Source organism: Sphaeramia orbicularis, chromosome 3, assembly GCF_902148855.1.
Source record: "Sphaeramia orbicularis chromosome 3, fSphaOr1.1, whole genome shotgun sequence".
Lineage (NCBI taxonomy): Eukaryota > Metazoa > Chordata > Actinopteri > Kurtiformes > Apogonidae > Sphaeramia > Sphaeramia orbicularis.
In genome coordinates, this window is record NC_043959.1 from 30599077 (window position 1) to 30616123 (window position 17047).

Sequence of the window (17047 nt, forward strand, 5' to 3'; positions counted from 1 at the left end):
ACTGCCAACCCTTCAGTTATTGGACGACCCGCTCTACCATCTGAGCCATGGCCGCCCCCAATAGATACCCATTATACACTATATGGACAAAAGTATTGGGGCACATTGAATTCAGGTTTTTCCTTCTTAATAGGGGTTTGGGCTGCAAAACACTAATGACAAATGTCGTTATATAGTTTTATATTATGATAAACATCATTGCATTGCTTTGGTTGATCTTTATAAATAAATAAATATCTTATATAGAGAAAAATATTAAGACAGATCATGGCTACAGTTCATTCTGTTCATGCTGATTTGAGATATAAACATAATAATGGATTATATTTATATAGCACTTTTCTATTAACACTACTCAAAGTGCGATCCAGTATTCATTTACTCTCACATTCACACTCTGGTGGTGGTAAACTATGTTTGTAACCACAGCTGCCCTGGGGCAGGCTGACGGAAGCATGGCTGCTAAACTGCACCAACAACCCCTCCGACCACCACTGAACATTCACACGCATTCATACAGAAGTGTGAGTAGCAGCACTGGAGGCAAGGAGGGTGAAGTGTCTTGCCCAAGGACACAACAGCACATGACTAGGACAGAGCAGGATTCCAACCGCCAACCCTTCGGTTATTGGACACTCTACCTCCTGAGCCACAGAAACCCTAACCCAAACCCTAACATCAGTATTTCCCTTAAGTATGATGGGAGATTTTTATCCCTAAATGTGAAGAAATTAGATGGTAAGTTGTGGCAGAAAATTATTTACACTCAGAGCACAAATAGTATTATTACTATTATCACTACTACTTTGCCACTTGTTACTGCTAGTACTTTCTAATGTGCAATGGTGTTTTTTTTTCCACTACTATTTTTTATGACTTTTTTTATAGTTATGTTATTGTATTGCTTTTGTATTGCTTTTTTTCTTGAGGGGTTTCTTGTGTGTATTCTCAGTGTTGTGCTGCTTTTGGAACCTCATTTTCCTGAGCGCCCAAGGCATCAATAAAGTTCTATCTAATCTAATCTAAATAGTATTTTAGAAATTTAGAGGTAGAACATTTAAAATCATAGTCATAGATAAAAAAACAAAATCAGTGTTGAGAAAAATTAAATAAAAAAACATCTCTGAGGCATTTTGGAAGCAAAGATAACAATTTAAACAAAACTAACCAATGCAATCCAATGATATGTATCACAATAAAAACCTATATTACGACATTTGTCATTATTGTTTCGTAGCCCAAACCCCTGTTAGAAAAAAAAAAAACAAAGACATGAATTCAACGTGTCCCAATACTTTTGTCCATATAGTGTATGTAATGTGATGGAATTCACTTTGCGTCATCTTAACTCAGACAAAAACAATGCTGCATCAGATCCAGGTCCTGCATTTCTGCAGATGTGTCCTACCTATGGCCATGAAGTCCTCATGGTCCCAGATCTGCAGCTGGGCCAAGGGGCCGCTGTACAGCAACAGTCCATCGGCCACGTCCGTGATGAACTCCAGCGACACGTGGCTTTCGAAACAAGGCATCATGGGAGGAAACCAGGCATAGCCGTTGCCATGGAAACTGTGCTTGTTCTGCTGGCACTCGGGCCCCTCATACTGAGCCGGGCATTGGCACCTTGGTGAGAAGAAGAAAGCAAAATTGTATGAATTAGTAAATGGAATAAATTCACAACTCTGGAGTTTTGAGTTGCGCTTGACAGTTTGGTTCAAGTGTGAGAGCGCTCTGATCGCAGTCTCTGCTCTCTTTTTGAACCACTTACTATTCTTCATTCTTCCTACATTTCTCGCTGCATTCGGTCTCTCTACATGTAGGCTAGTGTACTTTTCTTCTCTCAGACAGCCTTCCCCTTTGGCCATCTCTCTCTGTCTCTCTGATGCAGATGTTCTCATTAGTGGAAATACCACAGGGAGAATCACTACATCACTAGGAAACTCTTCTCTCCGTACTGCCATGCATCCAAGTACTCATTTGTTATATCGCTTCCAGTCAAAATTTAACCTCTCACCCCTTTTCTTTAATATTTTTTCCCTCAAAATTTCTGAATACATCCCTCTTTTCTGTTCCTCCTTCTTGTATCTCTTTTACTCTTGACATGCACTCTATGACTTTTCAGTCTACTTTGTAGTAATTAACTGGCAGCAGTTTCAGATACAAGTAATGTGATTTTTTAATAATATTCATACACAAGGTGTCCCAAAAAATGTATACACAATTAAAAATAATTGTAAAGTAGGTGTTTATTAAAAGTTGCCAAACAGGTGAACTGGATGGAGGGGTTTCGTTGAATACCCTCCGCGTTCAACAGACCTCACACCACTAGACATTTTTTTATGGGAATACCTAAAAGACAAAGTCTATGCTATAAGACCTGCAACAGTCGCTGACTTGAGAGCAGCCATTGAACGTGAATGCACGCAAATACAAAGGGAATTGTTTCATGATGTGTGCGATTCCATTGCTTCATATTGTCAGCAGTGTCTGGACCAGAACAGACGTCAGTTTGAGAACAGGCAGTGACAAAACAATACAATGATGTTTGTAAATTCTATTACATTTTGAAAATTAAATGAATTTTAATAAACACCTACTTTACAATTATTTAAAGTGTGTATACATTTTTTTGGGACACCCTGTATATGTATTTTTTTAACAACTTTTATTTATTTCTCTTTTTTATCAGTACAATATAATCTCCTCAGGTTAAGGAGCACGAAAAGAAATAAAAGAACAGAAAAACAAACAAATGAAAAGAACAGCCCATGTTGGTGTCAGAATATTTTAGGGTCCCTTAATAGGTACATTTTTCCCTTAATGTCAGCCATTTACCCCAGTTTTTCATAAAGATATTTTCTTTTAACTTCACTTTATATGTAAGATGTTCCATGACAAGTATATCATCTATGATTATAAGCCATTGTTTATAAGACGGAGTATCAGTCTTAAGCCAGTTCTTTGTTATGGCCTTCTTCCCGGCCACCAGGAGGATCGTGACAAGATATCTGTCTTTTTTATACACTGATTCTTCCAAATGTCTGAGGTAAAGAACAAGACAAAAATCTGGTATTGCATATCCCAACACATTACAGAGAGCTGAGTGAACCTTCCCCCAGAATGGTTGAATATTTGTGCATTTCCAAAGCGTGTGTGTGTGATCTGAATCCATGTGATTACAAAGTCTCCAACACGGCTATTGAGTGTTCATTTGTTTAATTTTTAATTTTAGGTGTGATGAAATAACAAATTAGATTTTTCCAATTAAATTCTCTCCATTTAGGTGATTGTGATGTTGATTGGTGTATTTGCCACATATCATACCATACCCCCCAATTTTTTAAATAATATGATATACTATAATAATAATATATAATAATGTGATAATATAATATAATATAATATAATATAATAATGTTTTTACTACATTTTAGAATTACAGTGTATTACAAGAAATAAGTGTCCAGTTATTTACTGATTTCTTGTAAATGTGAAAGAATATACAGTAACATAATCCTGGTCCAGCTTTATCAATAAATGATTGTATCTGTATCTGTATTGTAAACTCGACACTTAGGGGGAAAAAAATCAGTGTACTATAGTGTCACCATTTCTTATTTTAGGCAGTTGAAATAGATTTCTTTATTTAGAATGGATTCATTCGTATTATTCAGTTTTGTTGTCACACTTCAGCCTTTGTTTATGAACAGGGTGAACAGCCACTACTGCTTTTATCCTTCTCTCAGTTTTCCTGTGAGTCATCTGAAACCCACCGCTTCAGCTTCACTGACAGTTTGCTTTCTTTCACCTTCCCACTTTCTGCTCTTTACATTAAAGTTAACAAATGCCAGTGATTTCTACAACCAAATGCAGGCTCTCAAAGGAATCAAATGACATTGCTTTTTCCCAGGTTGCATTGCAGTTTATTGTCTGTCACGTCAGACACTGACAAAACAAAATACTGTTGATATTTCAAGTTTTATATTATGGCATCTTTTCAGACAAATTATCTGACATTTTGGAGTAATTATTGCCTTTAATATTTTTTTCTGTTTTCTGCAAAATTAAAAGAGCATGCATAATAATTAAATCAATAACATCATCAGCCTTTCACCATCTCAAAAACATTGCCAGAATAAAAAATTTACTGTCTGAACCACACTTAGAGAGACTTGTCCATGCATTTATCTATAGCAGGTTAGACTATTGTAACGGCCTTCTCACTGGACTCGCTAAACAAACTGTAAGACAGCTGCAGTCCATCCAGAACACTGCTGCTCCAGTCCTGACTAGAACCAGGAAGTACGACCATATCAGTCCTGTGCTCAGATCTGTGCGCTGGCTTCCTGTGGCTCAGAGAACAGACTTTAAAACAGCTCTGCTCGTGTAGAAGTCTGTCTATGGTCAAGCACCGAAGTACCTCTCTAACATGTCGGTCCCATATGAACCCTCTCGGACCCTGAGAACCTCAGGGACTGGTCTTCTGCTGGTGCCCGGAGTCAGGACTAAACACGGTGAAGCTGCGTTTCAGTTCCATGCAGCTAAACTCTGGACCAGTCTTCCTGATGAGGTGGACAGGCCTCTATTCTGACAATGTTTAAGTCCAGGCTGAAAACGGTTCTGTTCAACTGTGCATAGAACAACTGAAAGGGTTCTATCTGCACTTTTCTCTTTTACTTTATTTTAATTGATTATTACCTCTGCCAAGGAGGTTATGTTTTTGTCGGCGTTGGTTTGTCTGTCTGTCTGTGTGTCTGTCTGTGTGCAAGATAACTCAAAAAGTTATGGACGGATTTGGATGAAAATTTCAGGAAATGTTGATACTGGCACAAGGAACAAATGATTACATTTTGGTGGTGATTGGGGGTGGTGGGGGCACTGATCTGCCTTGGCGGAGGTCTACGCTCTCCGAGTGCTTCTAGTTATTTATGTTTTACTGATTATGTTTTAATTGTAATTGTGTGTTTTTAACTTGTCTCTTTTCCATTTTAGTAAAGCACTGTGAATTGTGCTGTGTATGAATTGTGCTATACAAGGAACAAATGTTAAAATTTTGGTGGTGGTCAGAGGGGGGGGCATGGGGGCCCACTGATCTACCTTGGCGGAGGTCTGCGCTCTTTTTTCTAGAAAAGCCCTCGAAGAGCGCAGACCTCCGCCAAGGCAGATCAGTGCCCTCCCCCGATCACCACCAAAATTTAATCATTTGTTCCTTGTGCCAGTATCAACATTTCCTGAAATTTTCATCCAAATCCATCCATAACTTTTTGAGTTATCTTGCACACAAACAGACAGACAAACAAACAAATGCTGGCAAAAACATAACCTCCTTGGCGGAGGTAAAAATAATATTATCAACTCCTCTTTGCAATACTCAGGGCTGATTAAGAGTTAATATAATGTATACTAACAACAAATTTCTCCATCAAAAGGACATAGGAGACAGCAGGACACTCTTGTTGACAGCAGAGAAAAAAAGGATTCCACTGTTGATAAAACAAATTAATTTGTCCACGAACAGAAAACTTAATCTTTTTCAACTTTAAAAAGAGGGACCAGACTTTAACCACCTATTATCAAAAGCTGAGAAGCACTGCTAATGACATGTATCTCCTCTTGTCTAAAATTAGTATCTTACCTCTTCTACTGTGGGAAGTCAGCTCAAAAGATCATATTCCTTCAGTTAAAGCACAAACAGTGTTAACCTCTAGAATAAAGTTATTAATTAAAACCAGATAAAGTAGTAAGATCTGTTTTATCAAGCAGTCACTGGATAATGGTTCCCGTCTGTGTTTTACTATTATACAGTATGCAACATTTTCGATTCATATTATTGATGCATTCGTGTGTATGTGAATTTTACTGCTGTACAGTCTACTTTATTTTAACTGTATCTACTGCAGCGTTGTAACAAATCTCTGGAGTGACGTCTAACTCCTCTGATCTCACTATTCAGACTGAAGTTTCACAGCAAAGATCTGTGTCTGTTTGAGGACCACGTATGGAATGACCCAGATCAAAACTGAAGAAGTCTGATTCTGTGTGATTTATGCTGTTCAGATAGATTGTCATGAAAGAAGAGGAAGTATTTGGCTCGCTTTGACCTCCAGTGTGGATGAGTATTAGTTTGAGGTTCTAAATACCTCTGAATCATAAGAAGATGAAAATTAATCAGATTTTACGGTTCAGTCTTTTGAATTACGTGTTAAATTCAATCTTCAAAATCTTTCAAACACTCTGTTTGAATGTACTGTTATTTTTATTCTATTGTTTTATTCAGTATTTAGTATTAGTTTATTGTTCTTATTTTTATTGTTTTTAATTGTACAGCTGTTTTATGTCTTTTTAATCTAGTCTTGTCTTTTACTCTTTTATTTTGCTTTTTTGTTCTTCTGTACAGCACTGTTTTTAATTGTACAACTTTTTTATGTCCTTAATGTATTCTATTCTTGTATTTTATTCTTGTATTTATTTATTTTTAATTTATTTATTCTTCTATACAGCACTTTGGTCCACTGTGGTTGTTTCAAAGTGCTTTACAAATAAAGCAGAGAGAGAGAGAGAGAGAGAGAGAGAGAGAGAGAGAGAGAGAGAGAGAGAGAGAGAGAGAGAGAGAGAAATTGTTAATATTTCCCTTTAAAGTTGCTTTGGAAAAAAGTGTCTGCCAAATGCATAAATGTAAATACAAATCCCTTAAACCACAACAAGTGAAATGCCTGAGTGCAGGTGTCCAATTGCAAAAAAAAAGTTACTGTTTTTATTTAAGGCTCTACATATTTCCCATATCAGTTCTTCTTTTTTTTTTTTTTTTATCAGTTTCCCTTTATATTGTTTTTGTTTTGCCCTGTTTATTAGCTGTATATAAAGTTGTAATGTGACCTGATGTTATTTCAGCAACATAAAAATTCTTCTCATTCATTCCACTTGTTGTTAGCAATTATGAAATATACAAATTGTGTACACAGCCTCCCGACTATTCACACAAACATGCGGTTCGGAGAAACAAAGTATTTCTCCAGGGCAATTCCTCTGCTCCTAATAAGTGCGTTTCTCATTGGTTTATGTTATTCACACTTCAAATGCTTCTCAAGATATTCAGCCCTGTAGATAATGCAAAATCACACAGAGACACAGGTTTGCGAAACCTGAACACACACACACACACACGCAAACACACACGCACACACACAAATCTCCCCACGCTTTGCATTGGTGTTTTGTTGACAGCTCATTCCTCATAGAAACGTCCCTTCTTCTTTTGCTCGTTTTGCCTCCGTTCTCATCCAGTAGATGAAGGAGGATGTATGCAAACATAGGCACACGCTTCAGTACAAAAATTACACAGCTCACGTAGAATACATGACTCTCGTACTAATAGAACCGGGACAAGTGAGTACCTTGAGACACATGAGCAGACAAACAAATGAACAGCTGACAGAATGCTAATGTAAATTGCAAATATACAGAAGCAAATAGAAATTCTAGCATAAAAGATTGGTTTGTGCATTCCAACAGTGTGTGTATGCGGCGAGTTCACGCACGCCCCGGAGTGTGTGTGTTTGAGCGTCGATGATTAGACGCTCCAGGAAAAAAACATCCACGCCTGTATCGCCATTTTGGCAACATCATCCCAATTCTCTGAGCGCAAGACAATCTGAGACATAGTTTTAGTCACAACGGCCAAGCCCTCCAATCCTCTTAAGGCAGCTTTGTTTTGCTCATTCTCTGTCTGCAGGGAATTGTGTTTGTTAACGTTGGACCAGGAATTGTAATCCCACCCCTTCAACCCCCTCACTCTCCAAATCTCATTATTAATCCCAGTGCCTCGATTATCTGCATGTTCGTCTTTCAATCTTGAAGCGTAATCTGTTTGTGTATACTGGTGCGGGGTCATAATCTGCACAACCCTGAAACAGAAAACTACGCTACAGCAATTTCTCTTATCTTATCGACATGTGTTATTTATTTTCTCCCCCGTCTTCTTGTCTTCTCTCGATTTACTCATTTTTCTGTGTTAAACTCTGTCCTCACTCTCTTCTGCACTTTTCACATTCTCTGGCATTTTTCTATTCTTCCCTCTCCCTTCCTTCTTCATCTTCCCTCATTTTCTCCAACCCTGACATCTAAAGTCTCACCTCCTCTCCTCCTCTGAACCTGGAGAATCACACAGCATATGTTACGGAGCTCCCGTACAGTATGCGCTGTGATTGAAAATGTGACTATCACACAGCATCTGCGTCCCTGGGCTTGACAACTTCACCTGCTTTGCCTGTCATCTATTTAGCTGGTACTTCACAAAGACATATTTCCAACACGGCTTCCACTCCACAGCACATGATATTTTAGAGGCTGGAGAATGAAATTTAAGTCATGTTCACAGTTTTGCATAAAGTAAGAACAGCACAAAATGAAACACCTATTCGACTCAATGACTTTTCTTTGCTTACGTTACGTTACAATGATTGAATAAACTACTTTTTGCAGGAAAAAAATAGAGACATAAAATTTTAAAAAGCAAAAAGAGGTTTTCGCAACCATTAATACAGTAAACTCCAGAAATAAAAAGGAGAGAGGAGAAGTACTTCAGCATCACTGTAAGAATCTGTATAGTTTGATATCAGGAAATAGTCTGTTTTTAGTTTTAACCATGCGTCACATACATTTAACCCATAAAGACCCAAACAGCCACCAACGACCAAAACCATCTACTGTAAAATGTATAATAACGTCTGAACCACTACACCTACTATTACATGTAAATACTTGGTGTAAAATGCAGTTTGTCATCTTTTCATGGTCATCAGATATGACCCATTTGGACTTTCAGAGACTCCGTGGTTACCATGGAAACACCGTCAACTTCGACAACATTGATTCACCAGTAAAACCCACGGAGTTGGATCAATGACAGTGGATATAGACATTGGGGTTATGTTGAATTAATGATATATTTTTGCAGAAAAAGTCATTTTTTTTCCAGTTTTCTCTGTTTTTGGTATATTAACCCTCAACTTTAATCTGAGCTTTAATGAACATCTACATGATCAGTGAATTAAATATAGGAAAATTCCTGATGTTCAGTGAAAAAATGCAAAATATACATTTATATTTACATTTACATTTATGCATTTGGCAGACGCTTTTTTCCGAAGCGACTTACAGGGGAAAACCAATCAAATTAATCAGTCAATCAAAATTTGATTTATATATGATATATTTGATTTATATCACAACAAAAGTTATCTCATGACACTTTATATATAGAGTTGGTCAAAACCAGACTCTAAGCCAATTTACAGAAATATAGAGGATAATAGTAAGTAAGTTAGTAAGTAAGTAAAGCTTTATTTTTATCTATAATATGATAGTAAATGGTGATAAATCACTTAAGAAAAGTTAAATATAGAGAAAAAATATTTTGGAACTGTCACAAAAGTAGCCCTGGGTCTTTATGGGTTATGATAAGATAAGATAAGATAAGATAAGATAAGATAAGATAAGATAAGATAAGATAAGATAAGATAAGAGTTTATTTATCCCACCATGGGAAATTTCACAGTTAATCCTTTATCGGGTAAGTGACTATATTTGGTAACTTCTGCAAATACGGGGCCAATCCCGTGCCTCAGTGAGGTCCAGAAGCATGTTGGTTTTTCTAACACTATACAGTGATTCAGAGAGATTTTAACAAGATTTTGTAGCTGTAAATAGTGAATATAAGTGATTGTTGTTAGTTTATGACCTTATAACAGTTGCTTTATTGCATATGTTTACTTTTCAGCAAGTGCTGCTCAGATGTTCAGTGGCAAGAAGAGGTAGATGACGATGTCCAATAACACTCTAAGGTTGAAATTTTGAGTTTCAGAGTATTTCAGTGAGTGCCCTCTAAAGGGTTAACAGCAGCAACATACTGTACAACAAGCAAGTGCAGAGAAAAAGACAGATAGAAAAAGAACACATTTCTACCCTATATCCAGGTAAAACTTATCAAACTGAAACGAGTCTTTACATTTTCCGCCACGACATAGATTTTTTTAATTAACCGCAGCACATAGAATTCCAAGAGCTACTGTAAGGTCCACTGTCAGCAGAATATCTGTAAGCTCATTGCCCATGTCCAGACAGGAGGGAAGTGTGACATAAACTTGTTAAACCTGCTAGAGCCCACACCTTGCAGTGTAGGTGCTGTCCATTATATGTGGAAAACCAACCAGTGTCTTATTAAGGTGGTTCAACACAGGCCGAACACCACTCACTCAGAAGATATTCTTGATTTATGCAGTTTGTATCAACCAATTCCAGTGTTTTGGGTCTATTTTGAAGCTATATTTACTTGTAAATGTGGAATTCTAGTAGAATATATGTCCTCATGCCTCATCTAGTTCAATCAATTATGCAAATACAAAGATATGTGATTGTACAACAATAATTAAGTTGCTTTATTTTTTATTTTGTGGAACTTGGAAAACAATAAAGTTGCCCTTTGAGTGAACGATGAGTTTAAGCATTTCTTAGTGTTGTTCATTTATGAGAAAGTAATGGAGCGAGGGTTCAACAGAGAGCTGAAATACTATTTTTACATGAAGGTAGATTTGTTTCTTTATTGCTTTAACAACAACAAAAAAAACTTCACTTCAATAAAAAAGAGAAAAAAAGTATTTGAATGCAAAAAAAATATCTGAGATCCAAAAAATTGCATTTTTTCCTTTTTTTCTTTGATTGAAAAGTTTTTTTTTTTTTATTAAAGTAAGTTACTTTTTGATTGAAAATGTTTCTTTTCAAGTCATCTTTTTTGTATTTTGGCCATATTATGGGTAGGATATTTGTATCTTCATTATTCAATCCACCAAAATATCATTTCAATCAAAAAATGATATCCAATTTAAAAAAAAACAAAACAAAAACTTCACTTCAATCAAAAAAAATATTTTCAATACAAAAATAACTCACTTCTTTCAAAAAAAAAAAAAACCTTTTCAGTCAAAGAAAACAAGCGTTCAAATGCAATGTTTGGATCTCAAATATTTTTTTTGCATTCAAACACTTTCTTTTCTTTGATTGAATTTTTTTTTTTTTTTTAAGTGAAGTTTTTTTTATTGAAAATATCTTTTTTGATTGAAAGTTGTTTTTTTTTTTGTTAAAGCAATAAAGAAACAAATCTACCTTCATAGATGTACAGGTCAACCTACATTCATACAGTCAGAATCTGTGGGTAGTGACTGAATGAACGGGGTTGTGGATACAGGTGGTGGATTTGGGTTTCTTCACTAAATTGGCTTGGATCTCTTTTGGAGAGTTTGATCATCTGGCATAGCTCAGAGTGCAGCCAGTGTACTTCCACATGAAGAAGACAGGTGGTTCAAGCATCTGGATAGGCTTCTTCCTGGACGGATCCCTGACAAGATACTTTTGGCATGTCTTGGGGAAGAGGACCTTAGTCCTTGGAGGAGGTGAATGGGGAGTGGGAGGTCTGGGCATCCCTGTTTACGCTGTTGACACTGAATTCCAGAACAAGAAGCAGATAAATGATGGATGAAAAGCATTTTAATAAAGTACATCCATGGATGGGACAAATCAACTGGCATCTTGTACACTATTCAGTAATAGACTACACAACCGGATATGCAGTTTCTGTGGGTGTTGTATGGCCCTATGTAGACAAATAAAGATTATTCTTCTGATATTGAGCTTGTTTATGTGCACACTTATACTCCAATCATTATCCGATTTCTGTAATTATCAGATTATTCAAGTGATAAGGTAAACAGTATAATCTCATATGTTTTATCAGATAAAAGTAATAATCTAATTAGGAGAAATCGGTTTAATACATCTGAATTTTTCCACAACATTCTGATGTCTTCACTATGTGTACAGGTTAATCTAATTTATTTCATTCTTTTTTATCTGCGCATGTGTACAAAAAACTATTAAAACCATTGAAAATGAAAGTTACATGGTCAAACATGAGGAAGTTTGAGCCTACCTTCTATATTATAAAATCCAAGTGGCCTCTGTGTGTGTGTGTGTCTCAGGAATCACACAAAATCCGGAAAGAGCTGACTGCTGCAGTTTGGCATACTTATGTATTTTTGGTCAAGGAAGACAGTAGCAAAAACAGCAAGTTGATAGGACCAATATTTTGGGAGATATTAGTAATTTTGGAATACAATAGCCTTATAATCACATTGCTATGCCCAGAACGCTTTGGCAGTGACTGCTGGACAAATGCGGTACAGCACGAACAAATACACAACAGCATAAAAACTAACACGTCTAGAAGCCGTGGATCCCCATAGGTCAACACACTAGTCATTATATATGTACGTACTCTGAAAGAAACCCGACAATGGATTAAACATTTAAACCAGGGTTTTCGATGATCTCATTTCTAGAGTGCATGTAAATGCATCAGATCTGATTATTACGATTATCTGAATACTCCCAGTTATTGGATTTTTATGGTCATGTAAACAAGCTCACTGTAGAAACATTTGAAAACTTCTGCTGAGTGACTTAAGTCTCTAACCCCGCACCATCTGCAGTGTTTTCATATGGTGTGTGTAGCTCTTAAGACCCAGTATCTGCTCCACCAGTACTGTGAATGAACTAAGTCTACAAATACAATGTTTGCAGATCAGATTAACAGAGAATGAGAGGATATAAAATGTTCACACGTCTAATTGTAAACGTATGAGTGAATGCGTGCGAGTGTGTATTTGCATGCGTGTGTAATCCAGGGATTACGTCCTGCTAGTCACTGTGCTCTGGTCCAGCGGTGAGCCACATTACACGGCGGCTCCAGCCAGCCAGACTTAAATCCTGCCCTTTTCACTCACTGCTTCTAATTAAATGAAGCTGAAGGGTAAAATTAACTTCTACAAAACACAGCAAGGAAGCTTACTGGGCACGTGTACAGTGAGAATTTATGCCCACCCCCTAACACATGAGCACGGCAGCTGTATGCATTTGTGTTATCGAGTGTGTGTGGTGTGGTGTCGGCTTGGTGCTAAAAGATTAAACAACTATTTGAACACCCTAAGCATAGAACACCTGTAGCAACAGCTGCTCCTGCAATTTTTTGTGAAGTCTAAATTCTGCCAAGGTTTGAAGTTTGGTATAATATGTATATGCTGTTCCCTGCCTGTAGATGTTTGCCTTCACATTATCACTTCAAAGCTAAAATCTATAATTTATTTTAGTTCTAATCATAATTTTCTGTCATGTGCATGCCAGTGTGTTGATAGATGCTAACGTCACACTGGAATTAAATTGCATTAATTGCCTTTTTTTGCTACAGCTGAAATGTAACCGCCATTCTGCTTATAAATATAAATACACACAGCTTAAAGAATATTGCAGTCTACTCACTTGTAATGGACTGAGCATCTTAAAAACTGTCAGGACTGAACAGTTTAGATCCTAGAACACAAGCCCCATAGTTTTTATTAATGCTGTTAACAAGATACTGTCAGTATTTCACCACACATCAAATTAGCTGAAAGACTTGTAATAAACATACAGGAGCCAAAGTCTATTTAGATCCTTTGCTGTGTAGCATCTTGTTAGCTTGCTAGCTTGCCAACAAAGCCCTTGATGTACGAAGGACACAGACAAACAAAAGATAAAATCACAAATCTGTTGCCTGAACATTGTATTATTCATGTGTTTTTATGTTGTATCTGTATGTTGAAACAGGATAAAAATGGGCTCCCTGACACTGTTACCTCCCACTTTAAAAATGAAGCCAAGATCCTGCAGTCGTGAGAACTTACATGTTGCTTGTGAGAGAAATTTGGAACTGGTCTGCAAAGTTAACTGACTGTCTTTTGGCTGCGCATCCACTTGATTCTGGACCACGGCCGGTATTCACCCGTTTTATATCATCACATAACTTATTAGAAACAGTGATATGAAAGATAATGATGTGACCACAAATAACTCTTATGAGATTTACCCAAAAGAGACTAAAAACACTTTTGTGAAAAATGTATTGGACATGTATTTTGAGTAGTTTGGCTGACGGCCCATTGACTGGCATGGAGGGGGATTTGCGGTCTATATAAAGGATAGATACAGGAACTGTCACTATGTGAACTTTTCAAAATAGTTTATGATATTTGCATTCAAGAAAACTTTGCTAATGGACCCAGTTTATGAGTAAGAACAGGTAACTTAAAGGAGTGATATTTTGCTTTTTTTTGTTTTGTTTTAATGGAATTAGTCTACATAAACTGTAAAAATAAACTGTAAATGCTATGCTTAGGTCTGAATTCTTCATTAATTCAACTCCACAGATCCATCTTCAACCCTGTTTTTGAGTAATGACATGAGAAACGTCGTTTTGAGCGCTGGCCCTTTAAATGCAAATGACCCGACCCCCTCTACAGGGTGGGGAAGCAAAATTTACAATATTTTGAGGCAGGGATTGAAAGACAGTGTATGACCAATTAGTTTTTTAAAGTCATGAGAATTTATTTGCCACAAGAAAATTTACATAATAGAAAATGTTTTTATTCTATGTGTCCTCCATCTTTCTCAATAACTGCCTTCACACTCTTCCTTAAACTTGCGCAAGTGTTCCTCAAATATTGGGGTGACAACTTCTCCCATTCTTCTTTAATAGTATCTTTAAGAAAGTCAGCATTGCTGTGTGATGTTCTATTGGTAGCATGTTCTAAAACGCCCCAAATAGCAGAATCCAGAGGGTTTAGATCTGGGCTAGAAGGCGGCCATAAACATGATTCCCAAAAATTGCTAAAGTTGGATTTGTTGCTGTTGTCAACAAGTGTTTTGGTGTTCTTGTGTAAGATTTTAACTTCAAATCATATTTTACTGCATTTCTAACGGTCTTGTTGTCTACCTCAAGTTCAATTGCCATTTTTCTCATGGATTTGGTTGGATCCTTTAGGATTTTGGATTTGAGAGCTTTAATAAAAGCTTTGGTACGTTTTTTGTTGCTTCCTCCACTTCCAGACTTTCTCATAATAGTTTTGCTCATAGTCATTCTCTTCTTTACATTATAAACAGTCTTTATGGACACTCCAACTATTTTTGAAATCTCCTTTGGTGTGACGAGTGCATTCAGCAAATCACACACTCTTTGACGTTTGCTTTCCTGATTACTCATATGGGCAAAAGTTTCTGAAAAGGTATGGATAATAGTGTTAGGTATGATTATGACATCAATATATGTTTGGTTTCAAAATAATTGACGTAGTGCCTGCTGAGAAAAAACAACTAAATGTTCATTGTAAATTTTGCTTCCCCACCCTGTAAGTTGTTGGCTGTGCTGCTCTGTCCTGTTCAGCCCCTTGTCTTCATTAATACAACCGACAACTGAACATTTTAGGTAATCAGCTCGAAGTTTGGACATATTTTCAGTATGGACTACAACCGCTGCGGGTGACAAACAATTATGTCGTACTCGGAGAAATATTCGTCGGAAGTTTTGACCTGATATGTGCAAATATTGTGACGTAACTAGTAATAAAAACGTAACAAATTAAGCAGAAATTAAAACAGGTTGTAGAAATCCACTCGATTTTTGCCAGAATGAATATAAAGATAGCTTTGCAGGACCTGGAGGGTTCAAATTCAAACTTTATGAACTATTAGGGTCCAAATACACAAATAAATGTACCAAAGACAAATAAAAGTGAGTTTAGCCGAAATATGACCCCTTTAAGTCTAAAATTTGGTTTGAACGATAGAACCAAATGAATGCATCCAAATCCAAATAATCTTGATCTGCACATCTGTGGAGACAAACTCTGTCACAAACTGTATTTTTGGAGTTAACCTATTGTCTCCACATTTAGCTAGTTTCCTCTGGGTCCTCCAGTTTCCCCCTCCTTTAAAAACAGGTAAATATATGTGAATTATCTTGCTGGTTCCTATGACCATGGCATTAATGAGGAGCTGGAGTTGGTCCCCGAGGGCCTCCAATGGCACTGCTCAGAATGTGTGCTAATGCTAATGGTAATGCTCGATACTGTGTGTGTATTACAGTGTTCCCTTGGGGTCTTGAATTTACAAATCTGCATTTAATACCTTAAAAAAAGTCTTTAAAAGGTATTAAATTTGATATGGTAGGTCTTAAGTTATGTTGCCATAATCTTCTTCGCTTTATTGTGTTTAAATATGTCTGGGAAATGTCCGTGCTGCAAAGAAAGTAACGTTAGTCTACTCAGTTCCCATGCAACAATTTATATTGAAATTAGGAATGTGTTATCGCTAACTTTGCAGCCCCTGGTGATAAATGACGCGGAACACTGGGGATCAAGGCACTGGAGTAAATAAATACATATTCCTAAATTAAAGGAGTCATAAATTTTTGTCAGTATAGCTGTGTAATGGACATTAAACTCTGTTCGAAGTAGTCTTAAAAAGTCTTAAATTTAATTTGTAACTTTAACCTGTAGGAACCCTGTATCAGATAATACAGTGAGGTGTCCTTTAACCTTCAACCCTAGCACTCCAATGATGCAACAAACTGGAGACTATAACAACATGTGACATTATCTTCCTTTGACCTTCCATCGCTTCTGAAAAGACTCACATAACATTGATATCACTCATAGACTTTGTAGTTACAGCATTCAGTAGCAGAATATTATCTTACTTTTTTTTTTTTTTTTTTAATCTCCTTTTTTATCCTTTTTATTTTATTTATTCTGTATGTTGTGTGCTTATGGTTTATGGACCTGTGTCTGCAATAATGTTTATTAATTACAGCCTGGATATTATCAGATCCAATCTGCATAAATACTGGTTATTGATTACAGTCAACATTTAGAATCAGAAATTTCAGAGAGCATTAGAGGAGACAGTTGAAGTAACTTAACAGCCTTGTAGCATCAGTCCATCTCCTTGCTCTTTTTTCTTCAACAAAGATGATGAAAATAAGAGCCTTCTTGTTTATATCATTGCCATTTACAGTGTATTGTCAGAGAAGAAATAGCAACAACTCAGCTGAAAAGATCTAACCACCCCACAGGAGATCAAGATAATACAATGTTACTGAAAACTCCTGTCTTACATGACAGCT

The 17047-nt window shown here is 36.6% G+C and overlaps 1 protein-coding gene across 1 annotated transcript in view; it reads right to left on the reverse strand.

The window, feature by feature from the left end:
* The window catches only part of LOC115413880 (neural-cadherin), a 527604-nt gene that overhangs the window by 151097 nt on the left and 359460 nt on the right, over nt 1-17047 (reverse strand). Inside the window, exon 27 of the mRNA XM_030127006.1 lies at nt 1409-1623. Coding sequence (XP_029982866.1) covers nt 1409-1623 — 215 coding nt within the window. The remainder of the gene's footprint in view (nt 1-1408; nt 1624-17047) is intronic.